This window comes from Arachis hypogaea, chromosome 15, assembly GCF_003086295.3.
Source record: "Arachis hypogaea cultivar Tifrunner chromosome 15, arahy.Tifrunner.gnm2.J5K5, whole genome shotgun sequence".
NCBI classification, from domain to species: Eukaryota; Viridiplantae; Streptophyta; class Magnoliopsida; order Fabales; family Fabaceae; genus Arachis; species Arachis hypogaea.
This window is the reverse complement of record NC_092050.1, coordinates 134,725,723-134,752,345: the sequence shown is the minus strand read 5'-3', so window position 1 is coordinate 134,752,345 and position 26,623 is coordinate 134,725,723. Positions and strand designations below refer to the sequence as shown.

The window sequence follows — 26,623 nt, the reverse complement described above, 5'->3', positions numbered from 1 at the left end:
AGATAAAATAACAACGACCTCCCTGAAGTTAAATTAAATTACAATAGTAGCCCTTGATTTGCCATGTGTAAGTGTCATAATAAAGATTTCAATGTCATTTTATAAATACATGGATACTGAATATCAGAAGATAGCTCATAAGTTCCCCTAAATTTGAAATACAAAATAAATATATCACATCTTAATCATACGAATAGCTCTGGTACATGGATGCAAGAAATTGTATGGCCTATAATTTCCTCATAGAACAATCATTGTTTTTGATTTTTTGAAGAATTGGTTGAAACAAAGCTACAATGGTTTCTGAGAGAACAATGAGAACAAACTTGGGAGTGAAACTATGCAAATGTTACATCCTGGTTTTCCCTAATAGCCTTGAGAAAGCTAAGTTCCAATAAACACTCATGTGAAGTATTTAATTTAATAATAGCAAAAAGCACATAAATTAAATTAAAAGACTCTTAGCCAGCAATCTTGTAGCTTGGATTAACCAAATTATCAAGGCCAGACACTACCTGCATTGATTCTATGACATCACCAACCTTGAGGTCCGCCAAGAAATCCTCGTTTTCTGTTACATAGCCGAAGACAGCATATCGGCCGTCTAATATATTGGCGTTGCTAGGAGTTAACTCGCTTTCTTTCAGTAGCCAAAATATCTGGCTAGATCCCGAGTTGTTCTCGAATTCCTGCTCAACAACACGAAAGGAGTGAATAAAAGTGAAAAGGATTGGAATACTTAAAGATTAGTAATGTTGAAGAATAGATTCTTACATCTCTTGCCATTGCCATTGTTCCAAATGCATTAAATGGAAGCTTTGTTTGAGCCTTGTATAGACCAAGCTCCTGCGCAAACCGGATCATTATCAACAACAAAATATCAAGTTTTCAGCTGTGAGGTTTTAACAAGATAGTTCCATTTAAAGCAAGTATTGTTTAAGCCTCGATGGTTTCATATTCTTGTACTGCTTTGCTCAATTTGGGTGGGACTTTTCAACTTTGAGACGATATGTGAAAGGTTTGAAATGGTTTCACAAAGGGTAATAATTTGAGAGAAAAAAATGGGGATGCACTTCGGCATGTTATAATTTATCTACACGTAGTAATAAATAAAGGGTTTAGCTAATGTGTCCTAAGGATACATGTTAAGATTATTAGTAGAAATTTTTAAACTTTTTACTTTAATAAATGCATAACAAATGCATTGAAAACTTAACCTTTGTCTATTTTCCATAAAAGCTTTCTCAATCGATAACCTTAACATGTACCCTTAGCTAAACCCATAAATAAGTTAGCTACAAAGGAGCAGATAATTAATGAGTGTGATGTGATAATAGCAAATATTTAAGATTATCTTATCACTTAAAAAAATCAGAACATTATATTTTAATCCAATGACCCAAATTCATCTATCCCACTCTCACAATTAGCCACTACTGGACTCGCAAACACTTACATCATTGATCATTCCTGGCCTGGCTTCTTAACACAATAATAAACAAGCATATAAAAAGCACTAACATTAATAAGTTTTAGCTTACCTCTAGAGTTGCTCCATAAAATGGTTCCTTTTCCCCATTCACCATAATTTCTAAAGGTATTGTCCTGGTTTTCTCTGTGCTTGGATCAATAAAACCCTCAGCAGGGCCTTCAGGATCACCAGTTTGGACAACGAATCCATCGGCTGCAGCAAAGGGGGGGAAAAATGAAAAAATTCAATAGCGTGTCTAGGTGAATGGAAGATGTAGCAACTAGCAAGACAGAAATGCTCAATTTGAACATCTTACAGATTCAAGTGACAATACAATATCCATGCAAGTTCAATAGAAATGAAGTGCTGTCAATAACATTTCTTAATTGGTAATAGTGTTAATTTACATAGAAGTTTCTTTTTATGCTTGGGTTTTCAATATTCTAAAACAAAGACCAAAAAGATTTAACATATTCTTACTAAATCACATTCAATTAGAAGGGAATAGTATATGTACATGATACATGTTTAGGATGGCATTTTCGTCATTTTAGAGACAAGGGGAAGAATGGTAATCTTGTCATGTTCAAGAATCTGAATACTAGAAGAATTATACTATGCCGGTATTGGACTTCAAGGAGATCAAGAATTCGTCTTGAAAACACTGTTGGGCTTCTTGCTCCAAGACCAGCGTAGTATAATTCTTCTAGTATTCAGATTCATGAACATGACAAAATTACCATTCTGCCCTTTGTCTCTAAAATGACGAAAATGCACTCCTGAACACGTATCAATACAATAACAGATTTATTACCTCTCTGGATTTCCATGCCGTCGTAGAAGTGCCTTTCTACCAAATCGACAAAATTTCCAGCAGTTACGGGGGCATTATAACCGTCAAGAACTATATGGAAAACACATTCCTCAAGATTTGGATTGTCCTTGATCTTGACCTTCATATCCACTGCTGCTCTCCCCTTCAACAATGGCATATTTCGGTATTCCTCGGGAACTTCATATGGGAATCCATTGACCATGTCTTCTTCAACACTGCAGAAACGCAATGCCCCCTCAGCTGCAGTCAATGAAAGGTTATATATGAGAAAAAAATCTTTCTCAAGGAGATTAACTTTCCAAGTCTGCCTCAACTTCCAATTTTTTACAGAGGATACAGGCCACTAAACTAGTTACATATCTGACTGCAGCCATGCCATTCACTTAGCAACTTGATGAACTCGGAGTCGAGGCCAGCCAGTGTACTAATTGGACTGAGATTACATTCTCCCAGCCAATAGTAAATCAAAAGCAAGTTTTCATCACCCAAATCAGCCCCGATGGATCATCCTATAACTCATAGGATATGTTGTTGTCTGTGTCTAAATAAAAGAAATGTATCAATATACAGGTTGCAAATTTTGTTTGCAATTAAGGTCACACACCCTTTTTACATGAAATTCCTCGAGTCCTAGACCGAGAACTCTTTCTAGCAGTTCCTATGTTGGCCCACTGGTTGGACCTAAGGCTCAGCTCATTTACAGGGTCAGGCTTTGGTCCGGGCTTAGTAACTTGCCCCATGGACTTAAGCTAAAACTAGATACTAAATAATATAATTGAAGCAACCAACCCTTGATAGAGACCTCTTTTGGAAAGTTAGTTACTATGAATCTATGACCAGAATAGGGAACAAGGAGTGCTTTATGTTGTCATATCATCTATATAAAATTTTGAAATCCTAAATTCTCAGAGTTTCAGATTCTTAATAATGGACAGATAGAGCGAAAACTGATGCTGAAAAGCATCTTGTGGTGAAAACAATTAGTGATACAACTGTGAAGATACTCACCCGCCAACGTAATTAAGTAGCTCCTTCTGTTTCGGTGCAACAGCATCTCGATTCCTATCCTGTATTATCAGTTCAAGCTCATCCATACCAGCTTCCAGCTTATTAAGCAATTCGATTCCGTGTTCTTTCTTTGATTCTGCTAGCCCTGTTACAATTAGGGTCTTCCCTTGCTTGAGAGCTCGAGATGCCTGCCTCACATTCTACATTTCAAGTAATGTGACTCAATTTCTACCCTTAAAGGTAAAAGAAACCAAAAGTTCAAAATCTGAATTAGCACTACATTAAAGATCAAGAGAATAAAAAAAATTATGTCTTACTCTTTCAACAGAATCAAGTGCTTTGACTCCAGCAACCTTAAGACTATCTGTAATATCTTCAAGTGGTTTTTGTACCTCTCTGATTGCCTTATTGTCAATGGGAAGAGCATATCTCAATAATGCCCCGGGATCCTTGATTGGTGGTCCAGATATCAACACAGCCAGATCAGGCAACACAGGGCTAGTTGTGTGAGCATTGGCAGGCAACCCCAGTGCAGGAACTCCGGTCATCAACCCAACTGCAAGTGCTATAGAAATCGCACACTGCTTTAAGGAAAACGAATTCCCTTTCTGTAATAAAATGTAACAAGATAAGCATTATGCCCCTAATCATACATCACAACTATAATCATGCTTTCCATTTTTGGTCCTATTTATGTCTTAATGTCTTAAAAATATCTCAGTCTTACCTTTTCGGCATTCAAATTATAAAAGGACAAACTAATATGAAGGTCAGGTTGTAATTGTAATGTTAATGGTTGTGTTCATTATTTATTTGAATGTGATCATATTGAACCGTTTTGAAGACTGTAAGGATGAAATAGAACAAATGAAACTGCTAGAACAAGGTCGAAATTCATTATAATACTTGAAGGACATAAATGAAAAGCACATAAAATGTTTCTATTGAAAATTACAAAAATGAGCAAACTAGTAATGCATATTATTCCCAACTATTTACTATGTAAGTATGTAATAGTACTACAGGACTGGATACTGAAGCAAATCAACTAATCAAGGTTCATACTCATAAGGACACAAATAAGTCAATTATTAGTACACTTAGTTGCTTTGAAATATTTGAGTTCATTTGGGCAATTGCAAGGCCCTTTCAATCAAATTTGGTTTCCAAGTTCAAAATTCCAAACTTCTACTTGCACGTTTTGAATAGATGATATACTACACTATATTGATGTGCACATAATAATGAGAACTTCTTAGTCAGAAACATCAATTACGAACAAGATTAAGCTCAGAATCTCAAACAAAATGTTAGTGGGGTGTCATATTTTCACTAAAGCTTGGGTTTTTAAGAGACTTACATCTTTACTCTGAAGTTCAGAATAATGGGGTGGTGGTTGGTAAGAGCAACGAGCAGCACTGAAACCTCGGAATCCTCGAGCATTGGTAAGAGAAAGAGGGTAGGTGAGACGTTTGGAGTGTGCATTATTGGAGATGAAGAATTTGGATGTGGTGGCTGCAGAAGCATAGTAGTGGCAAGGAATGGTGGCTGCCATTGAAGTGATTGGAGAGAAATCAAAGGAAAAATCTCGTGAAAGAGAGAGTAGAAGTGGATGGGAGATAAGGTGTTTGGTTTTGGGAGCGAAGTTTTGAGGTGTTTGTGTGTTGTGTGAAAATGTGACATGATTGGAGAACATCATCATCCGTCCATCCGTCTTGATGCTTCGGATAAGATAACATTAAAATGAAGATGGTCCCACAGAAAGTGCACACGTCGTAAGGAATAAGGATTAAGGATGGAATATTATGGGGTTTAATTACTCTGGTGGTCCCTATAGTTTCGCAAAATTTTCAATTAGGTCCCTATACTTTTTTTTTCTTTTAATTGATTCCTTGCACCAAAATTATTTTTTCAATTGGGTCCCTACATTTTTTTTTCTTTTATTTAGGTCCCTGTACCAATTCTTTTTTTTTTAGTTGGATCCTTATAAAATTAAGCTAATTACTACTAAGAGGGACTTAATTGAAAAAAAAATTTGGTGCAGGGACCCAATTAAAAAGAAAAAAAGTATAGGGACCTAATTAAAAATTTTACAAAACTATAAGGATCAACAGAATAATTAAACAAAAAATATGAAAAGAAAAACTATAACTAAACAATGAAAATACTAAATAACGTGAATAATGAATATATTTGATGTTTATTTTATTAAGTATATGAATAATTATTCTAATATTAAAATTTAGATAAATAATTTAAAAATATAGTATATTTTTATTTTATTAATAATTATTTATGTTGTTTAAAAAATCATTAATTACTTAATATAACCCTTAATAAAAAATAACCCGATAATATTAATTTGACCAAACAAAATATATATTAGATATGTATTCTCAAGAATTTTATACCAAATGAATTTTTGTCAATGGCCAAAAGTTTCTTATAAAATGAAAAAGGTATAAGCATATAGCAATAGAATTTTGTCTTTATTTTTGCATTTTTTTTCAAATAATTATCTAATTAATTAAAAATCTCGATTACATGCACAAGTAGTGAATTTTTTATTATTTTAATCAAGTTATAATATTATCTTTTAGAAACTTTTTTATTATTTTCATCTTTTGGTTATTTTTATAAGCAATCATTTTTCATATAATTTTGATAGTTATCCACACATAAAAATGTTGAGAATCTTTCATAATTTTAAAAATTTAATTCATGATATTTTTTGTGATTATTTATTTTTAAAAATACTAGTAAAATTATTCTAGGAGTTTAATCGGATTTCGAGTTATCCGATTTATCCAATTAATTTAAATCAATATAATTTATCTATCTCATAATTTATGGGATAATCAAATCTAAGAACCAAGCACATTGAAATAAAAATAACACATTGAAATAAAGGTGTTATTTTCTAATTAATAATTTGTGTGTGCAGATTTTTGAATTAAGGTGTTATTTTTTAATTTAATTTGATGATGAACAAACATTATTAAAAAAATTAATTATAAAATTATTAATTTGATTTTAAATCATATTTGCTTAATTAATAATTTTGTGTATGCAGATTTTTGTGTTGGGCCGAAAAGAAAAGAAAAGAACCTAAGCCCAATAAAATCAAAATTTCAGCCTTGTGCAATATCATCATATGAATGATGGCTGAAGTATTTTATTTTTTGGGTCAGATTGGATTATTGCTGCTACAAGCCCAATTACAATCTTTGCTAAATAGACCAAAGCTTGGTCCGAAACTATTAAGCAAAGAAAGCAAAGTTTTATTGCTTCCAACGGATCTCATTTTTCATCATGTGATGGAATTCAAATTTTATTAAGAAGAATTAATGCAGACCTTAAAACCATGAGAGAGAAATTGTAGTTGATTTGATTGATTGCCTTAATGAGGCACGCTACCTAAAGCAAAGGGAAGCAATTAATTCATTTTAATTCATCAAATCTATTTGATTGCTTCTCTTTTTACTCTTTCTACTATCTCATCTCTCTCTTTTCTTCGGTCATATCACAGAGGAAAGCTTGGAAGCTATGGCTAGCTACCGAAAAGAAGAAGAAGCACGCTACAAGACCATCACAATGATGGCAAGAAAAAGAAAATTAAAAGTATGTTGTGGCTGAGATTTTCATCATTTATGGTAAGATTTGGTGAAGAGATCTTAGCTTCTCCATACCAAAAATGGAAGAAGAAGATTTCGGTCAGTAGAGAAAGATCTTTGGAGGGATGGCTTGTCTCTGATTTTGCTCAACCACCACAGGAGGTAGCTACAGTGGCTACGTGATGGAGGAGGCAGAACTTGGAGCAGATGAAGCTGTCATCATCATAACTCATCAAGGGCTAGGAATCCGTCTTGGAGAACAAGGCAAGATGGAGGGCTCGGATTGATGAAGAGTGGTGACCAAGGAAGGACTAGAGGTAATTGCATGTTGGATTTTGCATTTGGTTATCTCTCCTCTCTCTCTGGCCGAACCGTTTTGCATGAAGAAGAAGAAGTTTAGCTTGGTTTATTTGGTTTCAACCATGGAAGCTTCCCCCTATATATAAGGGAGAACAGCCAGGGCTTGAAGCAAGGAGTGAGAGTGCAAGGCACAGAGTTCTCATAGCTACCTAAACTAACAGAAGTTTTTCTCCTTCAATGTTCTTCATTTTGTAATTTTTTTTGTTTAATTTTGTCTGTCTTGAGTCTCATAGAAAAAGGCAAACAATGAGGTTTGTAAGAAAAAGTCATAGAGTGAAAAAAGAAAGAGAGTGAAAAATTAAAAGAAAAAGCCATAGATGTCCTTAGAGTTCCTTTATACATCTGTGTTGTGTTTCATGATTTTGTAGGAATCCCCTTGCAAGTTGGGTTAGCACTTTGCAGTTGGAAGCTTGGCAGTGACCAAGTCAAGTTCAGGATTGGGATTAGATTCTGGACTTGTCCCGGATAGGAAGAGTAGTTCCTAGGAAGAATTGGTGTTTGTAATCAAGAATGATTATAGTGAAATTCTATTATTGTTGTGATGGAGACTGGATGTAGGCTGTCTTGTACTTTGCAGCTAAACCAGGATATATCTTGGTGTAATTTTCTCTCTCTTCTACTCCATTTCTATTTCTGCTGCCCAGGAGATAAAACTGAAAAATATCTCGTGCCGGGTGACGAGACAAAAAGAAAAAGTCTCGTGGTTGGGTACGAGACAAAAATAAAAAAGTCTCCAGAAGTTGTTTCAAGGACCAGCAAGTGTTATTAAGTGAAAAAGGGGCTAAGATTCAACTCCCCTTCTCTTAGCCACTGAAAACCATCACATACTAAAGAGATCGTTTTTAAAAGGTAACCTATTTATTATATTTTGGGTGCGCTTTAAAAATGATGCCAAATGTATTTAGGGCCAAATCTTGACACTTACTGAAATTTTTTCCCTATTTCCCTCCTAAAGCACGCACACACATACACCTTTAATTCGAGTAACCCTTTCTCCCCAAAACCTTTCGTGCACACCCCTCAACTTCGCAATTCTCACCTTCGACACTCATCACCTATGACACTCATCACCTACGACACTCATCACCTTCGCCTTCTCACCGTCGCCATTGACCGTCGCCCCCCAATCACCACTCACCACTCACCACTCACCACCAGTCACCACTCACCGTTCACCATCGACACTCATCACCTTTGCCATTGTCACCACTGCACTGACCGTCGCTCTTCTTCCCTGTCTTGCACTAATCGTCGCTGCGTCACCCTCACCGTCGTCATCTCTGTGCAACTCATCATCACCCTCTTTGTGCTCACATCGTTGAATATGTATGTATTGATTTCTATTTGGTTCTAAAATTTCAGAGGTTTATGGTTCCAATTTTAGGGGTTTTAATTTGCTTTTAATCTATGAAATATGGGTTTGTAAATTGTGATTTGATAACATACATGCTGTTGTTGATGAAGATGCGTGGTATTTTAGGGTTCTTAGTTTGGAGTTTTGGGATTGATTACAACGTGCAAATCTTTTTTCAAGTGGGTATAAACAAAAAAGAAAAAAATTGGCATGGAAATGATGGTTATAGTAAAATATGAATTAACTTTGGAAGTAAGAACTAACTTCAATAATTTGAAACTGAGGATTGGATTTTGATGGCACACTTAGACACTGTTTGGATTTTTTTCTATAGAGATTGAGGGACAAAGACAGAAAAGAATATTTCCTGGCCTCACTTTTAGGAAGTACAAGAAGATATAAGAATTTTCTGTCTTGGAGGATAAATTTTGTGTTTCTGTCCCTATCCTTGTTTCCACAACCAAACAAAGCTATATGTCTATTTTCTCTATTTTTTTTTAGTTTGTGAGACTGAATCCAAATGTAGCCTTAATATCTAAGTATGTTGAGGACAAAGTTTTGGTTCCAAATAGTCCTAAGATACAAAATAGGAACTGGGAGTTGGAGAGTACCTTTTGTTGACCTGAACTGACTTCTTGCTATTGTAAACTTCGTTGCAAATGAAAAAATATTTCTGTCATATCAGTTAACTAAATTTGCAAAATCATAATTAAGAATTTATACTAAAACAAAGCATGTTTATAGGATTAACTCATAAATGTAATAGGAGATTTTGCTTCTCCCTTTTCTATTTTAGCAAAATTAGAGTGCCTTGGACTTTTCTTATTACTTTGTACTGGTAAGAGTGGTATTTTCTTTTAGTTTCTCTGAGTGGCTCCCAAAGTAAAAATTTTTAGTCAACGAGAAAATATTATAATTTTTATTTTTTATTTACCTTTTGGAGAAAATGAGAAGTATGATTAACAAGAAGAGAAAGATGTTACAGTTATACTCATGGATAAGAGATACTCCTTCCAACAGATTTGGAAAAAACAAAAACCAAAATCAATAGGATTGTCTCCTCCTTTTGTTTGTTGAACAAGCCCCTCTTCAATCATAGCCTTAGATAGTTAATCCACATCAGTCTGCAACCTTTTCCATTCCTTTGTATACCTGTATGCACATGTAATTGTTTCTTGATTACAAGGGAAGCTACAATTGATTCCAATCAGAAAAAGAAACTTAATTATTTCTATGATATATCAAATTTCATGAATGGTGTTAAATGCTAGAGAAGTCCATTGTGAGTTAACAAAAGTTGTTTAGTCATAGTTTCTTTGCATGTTTCATTTTCTGAGTGAAAGCTTGCCATGTTATTATTTGATGGAGTATTTCTTTGGTCTTTAAAATATTGAAATTGATATCACAGATTTTTAAACAAGTTTTTGACACTTATTTAATACTGCTAAATCAAGTTGTTGGCAACTATTATTGCTAATTTGCTATTCATCTTATTGGTATTATGTTGATTTGGTGGAAATTTATCATATATCCAAGAAAATGTTAGTTTTGTTTAACCTTTTTAAAATTTTAGTTTGAGTTTCCTAACATTAAATTATCATAAATATTAATGTTAAGGTGTGAGTGAAGGGTGAATTAGTTGAGAAAAGCAGCTCAATTCCGAAGCAATGTTGCTGTGGCTGATATTGAACACTGTGTGCGCCTTATTGGAGACAAATCACTTGAGTATATTGATTTAAAACCAGGTTGAGATTTTGAAATTTTAATTGGTACCATTTTTTTTCTAACTGAAATCTTGAGGATTCAAGCTCCTAATTTTAGTTCACTTCTATTAAGTTAGCTTCTTTTGAGTCTTGAGTGCTTTATATCCAGTATTGAAAAATTATTTTGCTTTGTATTTTTCTAATGATATTAGTTAGGAATAAAATTAATTTTTTAATTAATAAATATAAAAATTTAACTTTGTAATAATATTGAATCTAGTAAAAGAATTTTAATAGAAGAGCTTGTAATAAAAGAATTTTAATTTTATATTTTAAAAATATATATTTACTATATGAAAAAATAAAAAATGTCTCTAAAATATTCAAAAAAAAAAAAACTAAAAGACTATATTAAAGTATATTATTAAATTAATAGACTAAATAAATTATCATTAAACTATAACCTTTATATTATGTGATTTGGCCTAATCTCTAATTATGATTATGGTCTAATCTCTTGGAATTTTACTTGGTAACAAACATATTGAAGTTTTTAGTTAAGGTCTTTCCAGCAGATTTTGTCAAAACGTTAATCGTATCATGGCAAGGTACAATGCATGCTTTTTATTCTTTTCACTTTATGATTATGCTATTAATTCATGTGTAGCTCCACCTTAATTTTTGTGTTAGTTTTAAAGTTGCAATTTAACTTATTATATTTGTACTATAAATTCTTTGTTTTCCTTTATTTTTTTTACTTCAATGAGTTTCTAGTAAAATGCTTAGAGAATTACTTCTAAGACATAGAACTATTTCCTAACCTAACTACAAGGCTATGAAAGTCCTTTTCGTTGCCCATTCCCGTTAGATTTTATAATACCCTTCCTCCTCTATTTTTGTTATCTTCACTTCGCGACCGTTGATAGATTTTTCTCCTAAAAAATTTAATAATTATTGACTAGGTTTTGTAATATGTCAAAGGATTGGATGGATCTACCAAGGTATAGCAAAAAGTATATCAATGGTGTTAATAGTTTCTTAGACTTTGCATACTCTGAGGGAGAACCGGATGGACAACAAATCCAATGGCCTTGTAAGAGGTGTTGCAACATTGAGTGGTATAGAAGAGATGTTGTATTTGACCATTTAGTAGCCGATGGATTTGTTAAGGGGTACAGAACATGGATTAATCATGGGAAATGGACAATCCCGATGGTGGTTGGTAATGATACAGATGACGAAGAAGGTGCACGCGATGACATTGAAGGACTGCTTAATGATGCATTCGGAGATGTGCCTCACGCTAAGGGTGTTATTATAGGTCAAAATGAAGAGGCTAAAAGGTTTTACAATTTAATAGAGGGGGCAAGTCAAGAGTTGTACCCGGGTTGCAAGAAATTTTCTACATTATCTTTTATCATCCGTCTATACTTGTTAAAGTGTTTTCACGGGTGGAGGAATGCCTCCTTCACTTCCCTTCTTGAGCTATTGAAAGATGCAATGCCTGACATTAACATACCTTCATCTTTCAATAAGACGAAGGCTATAATAAGAGATTTAGGTCTCGATTATAAAAAAATTGATGCTTGTCCTAATGATTGCCTCCTATATAAGAAAGAACTAAAGGATGAAAAATAATGTCGTGTCTGTGGAACTTTTCGATATACTGAAAATACTAGTGATAATAGCGAGAACAACCTCACAAGAAAGGTTGTCCTATTCCTGCAAAGACTTTGAGATACTTTCTTATAATTCCAAGACTTTAAAGATTATTTATGTGCTTAAAGATGGCAGCTAGTCTGAGGTGGCGCGATGAGGAGTGCGTTAAAGATGGGATGTTAAAGCATCCTGCTAATGGCCTGGCATGGAAGAACTTTGATGAAATTTATGAAGACTTTGCAAAAGAATCATGCAATATTAGACTAGGCTTGTCAAGTGATAGGTTCAACCCATTTCGTAGCATGAACATTGCATGGACCCGTGATGTTGATGGTATACAACTTGCCTCCATGGATGTGCATAAAACTCGAATATTGCATGCTTTCTTTACTTATTCCTGGGCCACAATCACCTGGTGAAGATATTGATGTGTATCTACAACCGTTGATATAATACTTGAGTTATTGTGGAAAATAGGGGTCAAAACTTATGATGCGTCAAAGAATGAAACCTTTCAAATGCGGACAGCTCTTTTGTGGACAATCAATGATTTTTCTGCATATGCTATGTTGTCTGGGTGGAGTACAAAAGAAAAATTGGCTTGAACTTGTTGTAACAAAAATATCTCTTATCTACAACTAAAATATAGTCAGAAGACAGTTTATATGGATCATCGTGTCTTTTTACTTATGGATCATCCATGGAGAACCAATACAAGGTCTTTTAATGGGAAGCACGAATTAAGACCCCCTCCACCTGTTATAGAAGGAACGAAAATTTTTGAGATGCTACAAAATATTAAGAATATTTTTGGGAAGAAGCAAAGTACATCAAATAGTTTCCCATAGAATTGGAAAAAAAGATCAATTTTCTTTGAATTGCCTTACTGGCATAAGAACCCGCTGCGTCACAACTTAGATTTCATGCACATAGAGAAGAACATACTTGACAGTGTAATTGAAACTCTCTTGGATATCCCAGGCAAGACAAAGGACCATTTGAATGCTCGATATGACTTAAAAGATTTGGAGATTTGGAAAAATCTTCAACCAAAGGAGTTGAATAATGGCAAGAGAACAAAGTTGGCAAAGGCATGCTTTTCTATGATTGCTGCAGAGAAGTCAATTTTTGTGATATTTTGAAGACAACAAAACTACCTGATAGTAGTACTTTGAATATATCATGTTGTGTACATCTAGGAGAAAGAAAAGTTTCTGAGTATAAGTCCCACGATGCTCGCTTTATGCTACACTATTTACTACCAATACCGATTAAAAGCATCCTTCCTGATCATGTGGCCATTCCGTTGATTCGACTAATTTCCTTTTTTCGTCGCTTATGCAAAAAATTCATCACACTGGAAGAGATAGATCGACTGGAGTTAAGGATTGTGGAAACATTATGCCACCTTGAGAGGATCTTTCCCCCTAGTTTTTTTTGACATAATGGTTCATCTTCCCAATCATTAGCAAATGAGGTGAGATTGGGTGGTCCGGTGTAGTTTCATTGGATGTATCCTCCAGAAAGGTACATGTGTACATTAAAGTCATATGTACGCAACAAAAGTTGCCCCAAAGGTTCTATTGCAGAGGCATAGCTGGCTGAAGAGTGCTTAACTTTCTGCTTAAGATAATTGCATGGAGGTGTGTGAACAAGACTTAATAAGCGACCTCAAAATGATGATGATCCTAACGAAGACGAAATTGTAACATCAAAGTTATTTTCTAACAAAGGTCGTTCATTTGGAATGGAAAATGGAGAACCAATTAATCTCGTGACATATCAAGTGCTCAAGTCCATGTGTATGTATTACACAATTGTGAAGAAGTTGTAGATTATGTTAGGTAACTTAACACAACTTATGTTTATTCACTAAATCAAGTGCATTTATATTTTTTTCAATCAAACATAACTATTATTAACTATAGAGAGCATGAGGATGAGGTTAACAATCAGCGGGAAATAAAATGGAGAAAAGCAAAAGTTCACAGTAAAACCTTCTCGCAATGGTTTGAAACTCATGCGAGGGATCCAAATGTGCCTATTTGGCTAAAAGAATTATCTCGAGGTTCAAGCTCTGTTGCAAGAAGATTTTCTGGATATATAATTAATGGATACAGATTTTCCACTGTGGAGCGTAAGGCAAGGAGAAAAACACAAAATAGTGGTATCACATTAACTGCTTTAACTTCAAGCTTTGCAAGTGCTAAAGATAAAAGTCCAATAATTCAAGACACTGTAGCCTATTATGGTAGGTTGTTTGAGATAGAAGAGTTAGACTATTTTGGGCATTTTAAAGTTGTATTATTTCGGTATGAGTGGTATGATGCTGTGAGAGATAAGTATGGTCTTACATTTGTTCACTTCAATAATTAATGCTACCAGAATGAACCTTTCATACTAGCATCTCAAGTTATGTGCAGGATCCATATGAACATAACAGATGTTATGTTATGAAAATTGTCCTAAGAGACTTATTTAAAACAAGTGACGAATCTGAGTCTGAGGCCCGTAAACCTTCTATAGTGAACAACACGAGCATATAACGAGCCTTGCTATACCAGCTGATGATGGTGAACTTACTTTGGAGAGGAATGATCTACGACCTACGGTTATTAAAACGGTTCCCCAAGTGCTTTCGCCCAAGAATATGAGGCAAATTTCATTGGAGATTCTAATTCTGATGGGTCATCCTAAGCAATTTATTGCTTAACATATGTATACCTAAGTTTTCTTCTTCACCTTTTTATTTGTAAGTCATATTTTTGTTTTAATTTCTCATTTCGTTAGTTTTTTCTTATATGATATGTCACTTTATGGCTTATATTAACTCGAGTTAACTAATTTATTTGTGTAAGAATAAAGAATTTATTGATCTTAAAGCAACATCAAGTAAGAATTTGCTTCGACAATTTGAAGCCAAGGGACAAAAGATTGTAAATAAATGCTAGCAATATGAGATACAAGGTGCAGCACCTAATGACAAGGAGGACACTATGCCAAGGTTGGATGTAGTCAAAGGTAAAAAAGAGTTGAGTGCAACCAAAGGAGTGAAGAAATCTACCTCAAAGAAGCTGGATTTTACTCATTTACAAAGCACACTCGATACAATCAGCAAAAGGACAAATTTCACGCCTAAAACCTTGGAAGTACAGCCGAGCATTCCTGTGGAATAGCCAGAAAATAAAAAAAGAAAGAATCCCTTGACTGTGACTATGGCTGAGAAAAAGAAGCATGGAGTGCAAGGTGAACCGTCAACACAAGGCTTGAAAAATTCTAAGCTTACAAAGATGGATGCAGATGAACTTAAAAGGAAGCTCGACGCAATTCGTAATATGAATAATAGTGTGCCAACAAGTGTAAGCTAAGAGCGGAGTTGTGCAAATTCTACTCAGCCCAAAATCAACCAAGGGCAGCAGCAGATCATTCGAGTCACACATGATATGACTCAAAAAAGGCAACGTGACACTACTTTGCCTAGTTCAAACACTACCCCACAAGCTGAAGATTTAATGTCAGAGCAAGATGAATCAAGAAAGGAAAAGAGCAAGCCAAGGTAAGATTAAGCGATTCGGGATGCTTAGAAGCAGTTCAAGGGAAAGATTAAGCAAAAGCACTTTGTTCCCTTTGATACTATCGAAGATATGGTGAAAAATCGACTAACACAAGTACCAGAAAGTCAATTCATAAAATTGATCTATTATTGGAGTCATCCTACAATTCAGGTAAAATAGTTGGTACTTTAATTGCAAATATATTACTGTTTGTTAAGACATAAGAAAAATAATGAAAATTGAATTGATAATGTGGGAGAAGTGAAAGTATATATATGGATAAGGGCAGCACGTGATTACGGGGGATATATCATTGAATATTATCTTGCATTGCATTCCTGAGTGATGATGAGATTTTCTTTTTTGCATATTAAGAACGTTCTTAGTCATTGGATATATGCCTTGTTCGAATCCACGATTATTCTTAGTATGTTCAAATATGTCCTCTCTCATGCTATACAAACACATATCTATGACAAATTAGATATTTAAGCACATTCTCAATAAAATTAGATAGTATTAATTTTGTTGAAGATACATTTATTTGTTCCTAGATTCCGACAATTTTATCAGGAGCATATATATTAGTTAAAACTTTTTAAAAAATAATTAGTCATCCAAGCATATTTTTTCTCTTTTATGGAGTGAGACTGACTTTTATATGTGCACCTTTTATATGTATGCTAATTTAATTTTGCATCTTGATAATTTGAGCCCCGATTTCTAAATTTTCTAATTTGCTTGTATATGTATCTATTACACTGAACTGACTTGATAATCAATGTATATGGGAAAAATTTAAACATATATTTAAAGAGAAAGGGATTAGAGGTAGGTTCCTAAATTGAATTGAATTTTCTTTGGAGATATTGCTAAATTAAACTATTATGGCAGGGGTAGGTCGAATTAAAGTGCCAATTCCATTCTGAATTTCTGAACTTCTGGTTTTACAACTCTATTTTTGGCAAATTTGTTTGTTGTAATTTTGATTTGCTGCAATTCTATTTTCTGTAGTTCTGTTTTGTGCAATTTTATTTTCTGCAATTTTATTTTGTGTAATTATATCTGCTGCTATTTTGTTTACTATAATTTTATTTTCTAAAGTAAAATTTAATTATATTATTCTCTATATCTATGTGCTAACTTTTTATTCAATTATAGTCAATAAGTGAAAAGAATAAGAAACATAAAGAACAACAAAAGTTTCAACATCGCAATCAATTTCGGAAGAGTACGAGTGGCTCTGGTATACTTATTTAATATCCATGCTGGGATTTGTTTAGTTAATTTTAGTTATGTTGTTATAGTCTTACTTATTTAAGACTTTATTTTGTAGCGCGCAACAAAGGGAACAAATGAGAAACCAAAAAGGTTTGAAATGTTCATTGCTACTCGAACAAGTCAGAAAAGGAAGGAAGTTGATTAGGAAACACAAGATGCAATTGTATGAGAGTTCATTGAATTATTAATGATTATAAATCAAATTTAGGATATGGTAACTAATTCTATTTTAAATGTTTCTTCTAATAAGGAAGACTTCCAAAATCGGCAAGCTGCTGGTGAAACAGATGAGTAAGCTTTTGAGTCTTTATTTGAAAAAGAACAACCAGGTCGGGTTAGGTGCTATGGAAGATCTGTTACACGACGTGACTTAAAATAGCATGCAGAAATTTCTAAAATCAAGCAGCAGCACCAAGAGGAAGCCACATCTTTGAAGGTTGAACTTGGAGACATGAAGCCCAAACAGCAGCACCAAGAGGATGAGCTTCATGGATTGCAAAACATGATTAAGTTACTAGTTCAGCCATCTGAACCTGAAACGAGGGCAGAAGAAATTGAAGCTTTGTTACAAAATGCCCAACACTCTCTAATTGATGTGAATAGCGCTCATGAATCAACTCATATTCCGAACATAGATATGGTATGACCACATTTTTCTTATTCCATAATTTTTTACTTCGATGCTGAGTTGATATTCAATCAATTATGTTTTTCCAAGAAAGAATGCATTTGTTTGAATTAGGTGACAAAAGTTTACCCAACATATATATAGTTAATTGTAATTAGGATGAATTAGTGACATGGTTGTTATTCTGTTAGCTACTGCGTTTGTGTATTAAGCTACACTTGGTATAGTTCAATCCAATAGAAGATTAATATGTTAATTATTTTTTTCTTGTTACACTTTTTTCAAATTATAATTATTTTTCTATATAATTATGCAGGATAATTCTGGAGATGTGAAGAAAGATTGAGATGTTTATCATGATGGTTTATTAGTAAAGATGGAGTGTTGAAAATTGAAAGATGTATGGTTGATGATGATGTCTTTTATTAGAAGATACATTTGTATGATATAATATTTTGGTTTTTTCTAGTTTATTAGTAGTAAACTCTAAGTGGTCTCATGCATATTTTGATATGAGTATGCTTATTTTAGTGTGAGATATATGAATACTCAAAATTATGATCATCCCAATATTTTTGGTTCATTATATAAATATATTTTGTTTCAGGATAATTTTTATTATTTAAAGATTATTGTATGGTATTATTATATATTTATTTTTATTTTATAATAATTAACTAATTTAATTAAAAATACAGGATTATATATAATTATATTCTTAAATATTAGGTTTTAAATAAAAAGATTATTAGAAATTTTTGTATATATATATAAACAAAAATTTAAAAAAAGATAAGGAACAAAAGGCTACACTTATATAGAGTAGCTTTAAGTATACTATTTGTTATGTTTATAAAGTGATGCGGTAGCCTTGAAAAGTGTAGTCTATTCTTTTGATCCTGAACAGCATCAATTAAAAAGTGCACCTTATTCTCAAAGACCAGAAGTGTAGTCTTTGATACAGAAAAGCGTAGTCTTTGAGAATAGACAATACTGGTATAGGCATCCCCTACAAAAGCGTCTCCGAAGCCTAAAAAGCGTAGCCTTTGCTTAAGGCATCATTTTTTTTTATTTTTGGCTACACTTTTCAAGTGTACATGAATGAGTATTTTTCTTGTAGTGCCATTACCAGTATTGAATACTATCTTACCTACGATTTTCAACGTCATCATCATTGAGGTCGATAGCATCTTATTGTCGAAGGTTGGCAAAATCTGAATATTGCAAATTTAGACTAGATTGTATCGGACTCTGAAGGGATGAGTTAGAAGAGTCACCAACACCAGATGAGTCATGTCTCGATGCACTGAATTGAGTTAGAAATAACAAGGATGTTGGAGTAACATTTCCGATAGAGAGGTTAAATATGGATGAAAATGGATAATGTGGTATTTGTGAAATTTGATTATGTGGTTGAAAAATTATTATTATTATTATTATTATTATTATTATTATTATTATTATTATTATTATTATTATTATTATTATTATTAGGACCTTGAAAATTAAAATTAGGAAGATTTTGTGGATTTGGACTTTGAAATGTATTTGGTAGTGTAAAATTTTGATTTGAAATATGAGAGTTTGAAGTTTGAGATTATTGGGTATTTGGAGTTTGAGAAAAGTTGTGTAAGTAATTGAAAAAAGAGTTTAATTGATTTGAATCCATTTTTCCGAACAAAAAATCATATCAGTAGAACTTTGATTTTGTAAATTTAAAAGAAGAATGAAAAAGAATAGAAAAAATTGTGAGAATAGAAGTATATGTAAGTAATATATATAAAATAATAAAATATTAATTTATTAATAATAACGGTAATATAGTAACGATCATATATTTTTATTAATATATATGTTATATATAAATATATACAACAATCATATATACATCCCTAACACACACACATATATATAATATACAACGGTCAAAATAAACAACTTAAATTTATTTAGCATTTTAAATTTTGTAAATAAAAATAAACAACTCACTCAAAAATTATTTTGTACTATGTACAAATTAATTTTATTTTTTATGTAAATAAATTTAATTAATTATGATTTAATATACCAATATAAATAATGTTCAAAGTATTTCAATAAGTACTTCTGAGAATTCTTTCACATCTTCCTCTACTATATCTTGATTTAATTAATTATAATTTAATATAATTATTTATTTTTAAAATAACTTGTCACATGGCAAGTTATTATTGACTATTCAAAACTCTTTTAAATTGAAGCTCTTTTCTCTCGATATTTGTATTGAGGGGCACGGAGTCGGTGTGCCGAAGATGTTTGGCTGACCAGTGCGCATAGCACTTATCTTCGGCTGACCGGTGCGCCTGGTGATGATGGCCGTTGGATCTTTTTTGTTTTTCAATCCAACGGTAGAGATCACTTTGTTGCTTCCTTCCTTTGATTGGATAGTCAATGCCTTTTGTTGCTTTTGTGTTAGAGGGGCTATTTTACAAAATTTACTTTATTCCTGGTTATTTTTGTTAGATCTAAAAACTATCTGGGTTTATGTAGAATTAGTTAATGATGTTTTGAGATAAAACTAATTGCAGCTAATGATTATGTATTACGTTAAATCAGAGGCGATCGATTTGGGCTGGGAAGGAAGGAGATGTGTCGTGGACGTCGTTTGATGCATACAAGAATTAAGTTGCAGGGAGTTTTCCCCTGCGGAATCACAGTGCAAAGTTGCCTATTCTCTGAATGGCGCATCTGCCGCAACTCATTCGTTCGAAGGATGATGAGACGTTAGTGTCATCGCCGGAACGGGATTCAATCGCCATTTGATAACAAGGAGTGTTTTTCGGGTAGATGTATGGCTTTGCCGGAGATGAACAACAACGAAGGATTGAAGCGGCGTGGAGATGGTGGACGAGAGACTGACGAAGGAGAGGCATAAGGTATTCCGGGTCAGGCGGGTCATGTTGGAACACAGTTGGGTTGAACTTGGTTGCATCCTGATGGGCCTGTATAGTATCATTTTTTTATATGGAGTTGCATGTTTTTTCTGAAACGAATGTTGGGCTCAAGTGTTCGTTTATTAATAATGTTGTTTAAACTAGATCAATGGTTTAGTATGGTCCTTTTTACTATACCAAAAAAAAACCTCACATGACTGAACAAAGAAGAGAAAAACCAAAATAGTTATTGTATGTATAATTAGTTGTTAAACAATTTAATAGCAGTATTGAATTTTTGTAGGATATAATAATTAAAATACTCTGTAAAACCAACTTAGCTGATTAATGTAAGATTTTGTCATAGGTGCAATAATAATTGACGATGGTGTATAAAGTGAATAGAAACGTTGAATAATGAAGATGCATATATGTTCCAATTGAACACAGGATTATATTCGTACAATATAATTGGTTGAGAGTTTGAATACTTGTCCTTTAAAAAATAGAATTTCCATTCATTTTTTAAAGAGTTTTGATTATTTAATTGCACTAATTGTTTTATTATAACCTGAGAAAGAAGTACTTTGATTTTGTTTAAATCAGTGCCTTCGTATTCTTTGTTCATCCAAGCAATCTAATTGGAAAGATGTTTATCTTCTATAATTTGACATAATATTAGTATATGCTAAAAATGATACTATGTTTACATTCCTTTATTTTATTATCTAGTATAAAATGATGGTATGTGCCCTTAAAAGATATATAACTTTTGTTTGAAGGAACCCGTAAACATTCTTGACAATCAAACGCGCTTCTTGTGGTGTAATACCAATTTGCAAGAAAGGATAAATCGATAAACAGGTCTTTGATAACGCACATATAAATAGTTGCCGAAATGTTCTGAAATCATGATTTGAAAATGGCATTTGGCACCAACGCAATGTAAATCCCTAATTTTGTGTCAACCGCCCACATGACTTTAGACGTGTGTTTTAATATGGTTGATTTATAAGTAGAGGGTCTGAGTCATGAGTAATTTAAAACAATTCCAGATAAACAAACATTAAGAACAAACCGATGAAAGTAGATATAATTATATTAACCGAGTTTTAAGTAGCATTACAGAAGATCAAAAGGGAAACAAAACAAACAAAGCAAATAAAACATTCGTACAGGCCTCAACGGAAAACAACATGACATAAAGATATCAAACATGTGTAGCATGTCAAACACCCCTGACCCCGTCTTTATTCTGCCCGGCTAGCTCCTAATCGTTGGAGTTGTGTGTCGTCTGCGGCGCTTCACGACCAGCCTGACGGAGCAAGAACTTTGGATTGTTATCCAAAACGTCGAGCCTGCGTTCCAGGTCACGCCACGGTGGCACCTCATGCTGTTCCCGTCGACGAAGCTTGGCGATTTCTACCATCATTTTGTTTGCTTTGTCATCCATTTGGCAAATGGTCATTTCATTCTTTTGCCGCGCCATGTGCAATATCGTTTCCAGGCATCGTCGTGCCTTTTCTTCTTCCTCCAGTTCATCCTCCTTTGCCTTTAACCTGACCTTGGCGGTAAACCTTTGCGCCCTCGCCTGTCTGAGTTCTTCTTCAGTCATTTCAAGTCTAGCCTTCAAAATCTTCTCCCTTTTGACCAGTGTAGCCTCAACGAGGTCACAATCTGCGCACTTTTCATCTTTACGGATGATGTCGATCAGAGCGGCAATTGACAGCTCTGCGAAGTCGTCGGGACTAATGGTGTGGTTCGTGACGAATTCCTGCGACATTTTCTTAGAAGAAGACGGCGACATATGGCCAACGACGAGGACCCTTCAAGCAACAATTTTTCTTCCGGCGACGACGGTTCTCCTCTGGATGGGTCGTTCTTAGGCATGCGATGTGGAATCTTCCTTTTGAGGTAAGTTTGAGAGTGCGTAGTGTACGCCGTGAGATGAGATGGGTGTGGCAGTCTAGCAGAAGTTGGAGAGTAGAGGAGGGTAGTAGAAAGAAGGAGAAGGAGATGGAGAGGCAGAGAAGTTATATATATATATATAAAAGGGATATTTTTTACATTTCCTATGCATTAATTATTTGACTGTGTGTTACTTGTGTAAAGTGAAAAGTTGTTTCGTATTCTTTTTTTGTACTTAGCTTGTTTTAAATTTTTTATCGAACATTTAAGTTTTTTAAAAAATAAATTAATCACTTTTAACATGTTTAAATATTGTACTTCTTTTATTTTTGGAAAAATAAAAGATTAAATTAAATTTTTCGGCAAAAAAATAAGAGATAACAGTTATTCAATGAGTAATTAAATTAAACAATTAAATTAAGAAGAATAGAACCCTAAAGTCGATTAAACCATTCAATACATGAACAGTTAGTATTAAATTATTGCTTTGTAAAATCAAAGCATTTAAATAGGATAGCACAGTTATTATTAAATTAAATTAAATTAAATTAACTACTCAACTAGTTAATAATAACGATCATTTCTCCTCTATCAATTAACTGGTCTTATCCTGAACAATCGGTAAAGAAACGTACGAGGCACTGAACCATAATTTGAAATGACAGTATATAATAACATTAAAAAGGATATAGTAGGAACACAAAACGCGTTGGTGGTCCTCTATCCTCTTGATATTTTCCAAGCCCCCTCCCTCTAAAAGTGTTGGAAATGGCTGGAACATCCAAGAAGAACAGAAAGAAAAGGAACGTAGTCATTGCGTACAAATGTTTGAGTAATATTCTTCCTCGCGATATATGGGTGAGGATTGCCATGAAGGTTGCATCAAATTCGATTAAGGATTTGTTCAACATGTAGGCGACTTACAAGGTGTTTTTGGGTGCAGCGAGGTCCGGCGCTGTTTATAAGTACGCGTCGATGTTGGAGTTACCGATTGCGTCCTTTTTATATTACTATGACAATCCAGAAAAGAGTTTCCTAGATTGTTGCACGGAAACAGGAAATCCGGCTGCTCTACTCCGGGTAGGGATGATTGATTTCATCTGGAGTGGCCACTGCATCGGTGGAATGGACACCTTGACTATGGCTGCAACGGGTGGCGATGTTGAAGCCTATTACTTGTGTGCGATGCTGCTACTGTCTCATGGCAAGGAAGATGAAGGGAACATGCGAAGGGAACTTGAATTTTTTGAAACTGTACGTGCTTCTAGGGTGGTCAAAAGGTGCAAAGAGGTCTTCAGGTAGGTATTTGAGCCTCGGTAGGTGGAGGTTAAACCGTCAAATCCTGGACAGTCCGAGGTTTGTCAGTCTACCAGTTGCCCTACTCGAGGCACCATAGGTGTTGTGGAAGATTTGTCCTGTGTTTCGTGTGTGCAATGCATGGTGGATTATGAGGTGCAGGGGTTCTTGGAATCGTTTGTATTCGAATGAAAATATCTATTTTGTGATTTGTGTTGTTCAAGCTTGTTGTTTATGCTTTTCGTATATGATATTACAGTATGTAGCATTATCTCCTCTTTTGTTAAGAATTTATGCATGGTGATCCTCATATGGAATATATTTTTATTATGTTTTTGTTTTTGTGCGTGGATAAATCTAAGTTTGATCTGGTATGAAAGATTTGTTGGATGATGATATAACATTAAGTCTGCGCCTATACACAAATTATTACAATTCGTGGGGAAGGCAAACGGCACATGTGAAATGATCCATTATTACTATGCTTTAAAGATGCACAGATGCATAACCTTTGATAAAAGCAGTATTTCATAATTCCTTAGCTAATAGGCCAAGCCGAAACAAACAAACAGTCCTGAACAGTACAAGACCATAACGCGGGGGAGGGGTCGGGTTACGGTGTCTCCATCCCGTTGCGACACTATCCCATATTATCTCGGGCTTGTCCTCTCCAACAAAATATTGGCCAGCTGCTGCATAATTCTCCTAGTTGAGTCTTGAGGTCCCCTTTCTCTTTCTCGAGTTAGGATACATGACCTTCGATTAACGCAAGGTCTCTCGTAACTACTCAATCGATGGACCAGCTGCAATGGATATAACTTTGTTAGCAACACACTGATAATGATGCAAGTTACTAGATGTGGAGACGTCGCAGGAAGACAACTTCCACTTACCATGTGCACCTAATCCCTCCGCGCGAGTCGATGTCACTGCCGTATCGTGCTGTGGTCCACCAGGAACAATTCGATTGAACTCCAACACTGGGAGACTGCGCAGTGCCGAAAAAGGTGACGCAGAGACGTGAAAGCATTCGTTCCAGGCATTCGTGGCCTCTTCGTAACTTCGGTAATGGAGGAGCAGGTTTCGGGGAAAGCCATCCACCTAATCCGATGTAGCTTCCTAGGAAGAGTAAATTCTGGGTGTCATCCCTCTAAACATGACATAGCATGCACCTTCTGGCCGAATTGCCATCCGTCTGTTCGTTACGCTTTCCCTAACGTGACTGGCAACTTACTGGGGAAGGATCTATCGAGGAGATCTGGTTTTTTGTTGCAGGGGGAGGGAGGTTAAGCTTGATGGTGGAATACGGTTTAGGGGTTTTCTCTCACCTCGAGGCTCAGAAATGAAAGAGTAAATTGAGGAACTCCAATGGTGCAATAGTAGTAGAGGTGTACTTACATGCGGACCCTAGGTTCTGGTGTACTTGCACCCACTAAGATAGAAAAAAGTAATAATATTTGTTCTATCCATCAATATATTAATTTCACTGCAATTAATTATGTTTTTATCTGGGCTCAAATTTTTTAATTTGTATTTAGAAATTCATGTAACAACCACTCAACGAGTTAATTGTGAAACTTTAAAAATCTGTTCTACAAATATTGTTATGGTTAATATTATGAAGATTTCAGATAACTAGTCCCGAATAATTAGTAATTATTAAAAAAGTATTTAATTTGATAAATTAATTTATTTTGACCATTTATGAATTTCTTTAATCGAGTTAGAAACCTTTAATTTACACAATTTATACATGTATTAATCGTTTCATTTGATGATTCCCAATATTAATTGTTATCGAGGTCCTTAATTAAAAAAAAAAATTGAAAACAACCAAGAATCATTGACGTTTTCCATTTTCGGATTTCGAGGCAACTTGGAAAATGAAAACGGCACTGCCCGTTTGCAGAAGAAAGACACTTTTACTTAATAGTATATAGTATATAGTATATAGTATATAGTTTATGTATGTATTAATTATCCGGTTTTATCCAGAATGTTAGGTAACGAAACATGTGAGACGTTAAACCTTAATAATTAATGCCAGTAATATATAAAATATTAACTTTTATATGATAGAAGATAATTGTTGTATTTGATCACAAAAGCAGTTAAATAGGATATATACGTTTTGGAATTAATATAATTGTACTATCGCGATAAGTTTAAATAATAATATATAATAGCTAACATTTTGTCCCTTTATTGGTGGTTGTCTCTCCTCTTGATAATCTACAATAATCCCCCAACCACCCCCTCTACCAAGCCCTTGCAAATGGCTGGAAATTCCAAGAAGAACAGAAAGAAAGGAAACGTATCCGTCGAGCACGAATGTTCGCTGAATCTTCTTCCTCGCAACATGTGGTTGAGGATTGCCACGATGGTTGCATCGAATTTGATTCAGGATATATTCAACATGCAGTTTGTAACACCCTACCACACAGTCTTATGCTTAAGTCATAAAACAGAGGTGGTGAGGTATTACGACCTTTAAAGATAAATATAGTACGTGTAGTATTGCAAAAAGGTTTATAACTAGGAGCCTTTGAAGAAAAGTGGGTAAATCAAAACCGATAAATCAAAAGCGCAACACTCCGATCGATAACGTAAATGAAGCGGATTTAAGATAATCTAACATGAAAAGCCATACAGAAGAGTGCCAACAATATATATATTAAGGCTCAGGACTCGGTTTGCAAAGATAACCAGTCCAAGCATACAGTATACATACATATATAGTAAGGAAATCTCAAAAGACAACCCAAAAGACAATATATAAATCCCGTTTCTCCAAAATAACCTCTAAGAGGAGGTAATACAATATATATATATACAGTGGACAATATAAGTATCTAACAATTATACATGATCAAAATAAAACCCAAAAGACTAAGGATCTCCGCCAAAAGGAAGTCTCCAGCATGCCTCAGCGAGGGGCCTCACGTCCTGCATCTAAAAATTACAAAATCCGCATGGGTGAGAACCGGAGGTTCTCAGCATGGTAACAGTGCCCAAATATCTAACATGTAATGTCCTGGGA

At 34.2% G+C, this 26,623-nt stretch overlaps 2 protein-coding genes and 1 long non-coding RNA gene across 4 annotated transcripts; 2 read left to right on the top strand and 1 right to left on the bottom strand.

Annotated features, from left to right (window-relative positions):
• Positions 1–235: 235 nt before the first annotated feature.
• LOC112750791 (peptidyl-prolyl cis-trans isomerase CYP38, chloroplastic) lies at positions 236–5,024 on the bottom strand. Its single transcript, XM_025799640.3, has 7 exons — positions 4,675–5,024; positions 3,632–3,922; positions 3,315–3,514; positions 2,286–2,521; positions 1,542–1,684; positions 775–846; positions 236–689 (listed from the first exon to the last, which is right to left on the bottom strand). The coding sequence occupies exons 1-7, from the start codon at positions 5,014–5,016 to the stop codon at positions 462–464; spliced, it is 1,512 nt and encodes a 503-aa protein (XP_025655425.2). The 5' UTR covers positions 5,017–5,024; the 3' UTR covers positions 236–461.
• Positions 5,025–8,218: 3,194 nt separating this feature from the next.
• Positions 8,219–18,079, top strand: LOC112750789 (uncharacterized). 2 transcript variants are annotated; one of them, XR_003814360.2, is made up of 7 exons: positions 8,219–8,614; positions 10,260–10,387; positions 14,863–15,729; positions 16,720–16,804; positions 16,895–17,002; positions 17,094–17,479; positions 17,784–18,079. It is a non-coding gene; the product is annotated as an uncharacterized lncRNA (long non-coding RNA). The 2 variants fall into 2 exon arrangements; XR_003176007.3 differs by having other exon boundaries at positions 8,259–8,614; positions 17,090–17,479.
• A 4,193-nt stretch (positions 18,080–22,272) lies between these two features.
• LOC140179339 (uncharacterized) lies at positions 22,273–23,589 on the top strand. The gene is made up of 2 exons (XM_072218096.1): positions 22,273–22,293; positions 23,203–23,589. Exons 1-2 carry the CDS (start codon positions 22,273–22,275, stop codon positions 23,587–23,589), a joined length of 408 nt encoding a protein of 135 aa, XP_072074197.1.
• Positions 23,590–26,623: the final 3,034 nt, after the last annotated feature.

Excerpts from the sequence above, each read along its gene's own strand:
- LOC140179339 (XM_072218096.1), top strand. The coding sequence starts at position 22,273 with ATGTGGAATCTTCCTTTTGAG. Across the intron at positions 22,294-23,202 it reads TGTGGAATCTTCCTTTTGAG|GCGACTTACAAGGTGTTTTT; the intron begins GTAAGTTTGAGA and ends TTCAACATGTAG.
- LOC112750791 (XM_025799640.3), bottom strand. The coding sequence starts at position 5,016 with ATGATGATGTTCTCCAATCATGTCACATTTTCACACAACACACAAACA. Across the intron at positions 3,923-4,674 it reads CTGAACTTCAGAGTAAAGAT|AAAGGGAATTCGTTTTCCTT; the intron begins GTAAGTCTCTTA and ends ATTTTATTACAG. Across the intron at positions 2,522-3,314 it reads CTACTTAATTACGTTGGCGG|TGTTGAAGAAGACATGGTCA; the intron begins GTGAGTATCTTC and ends GCGTTTCTGCAG.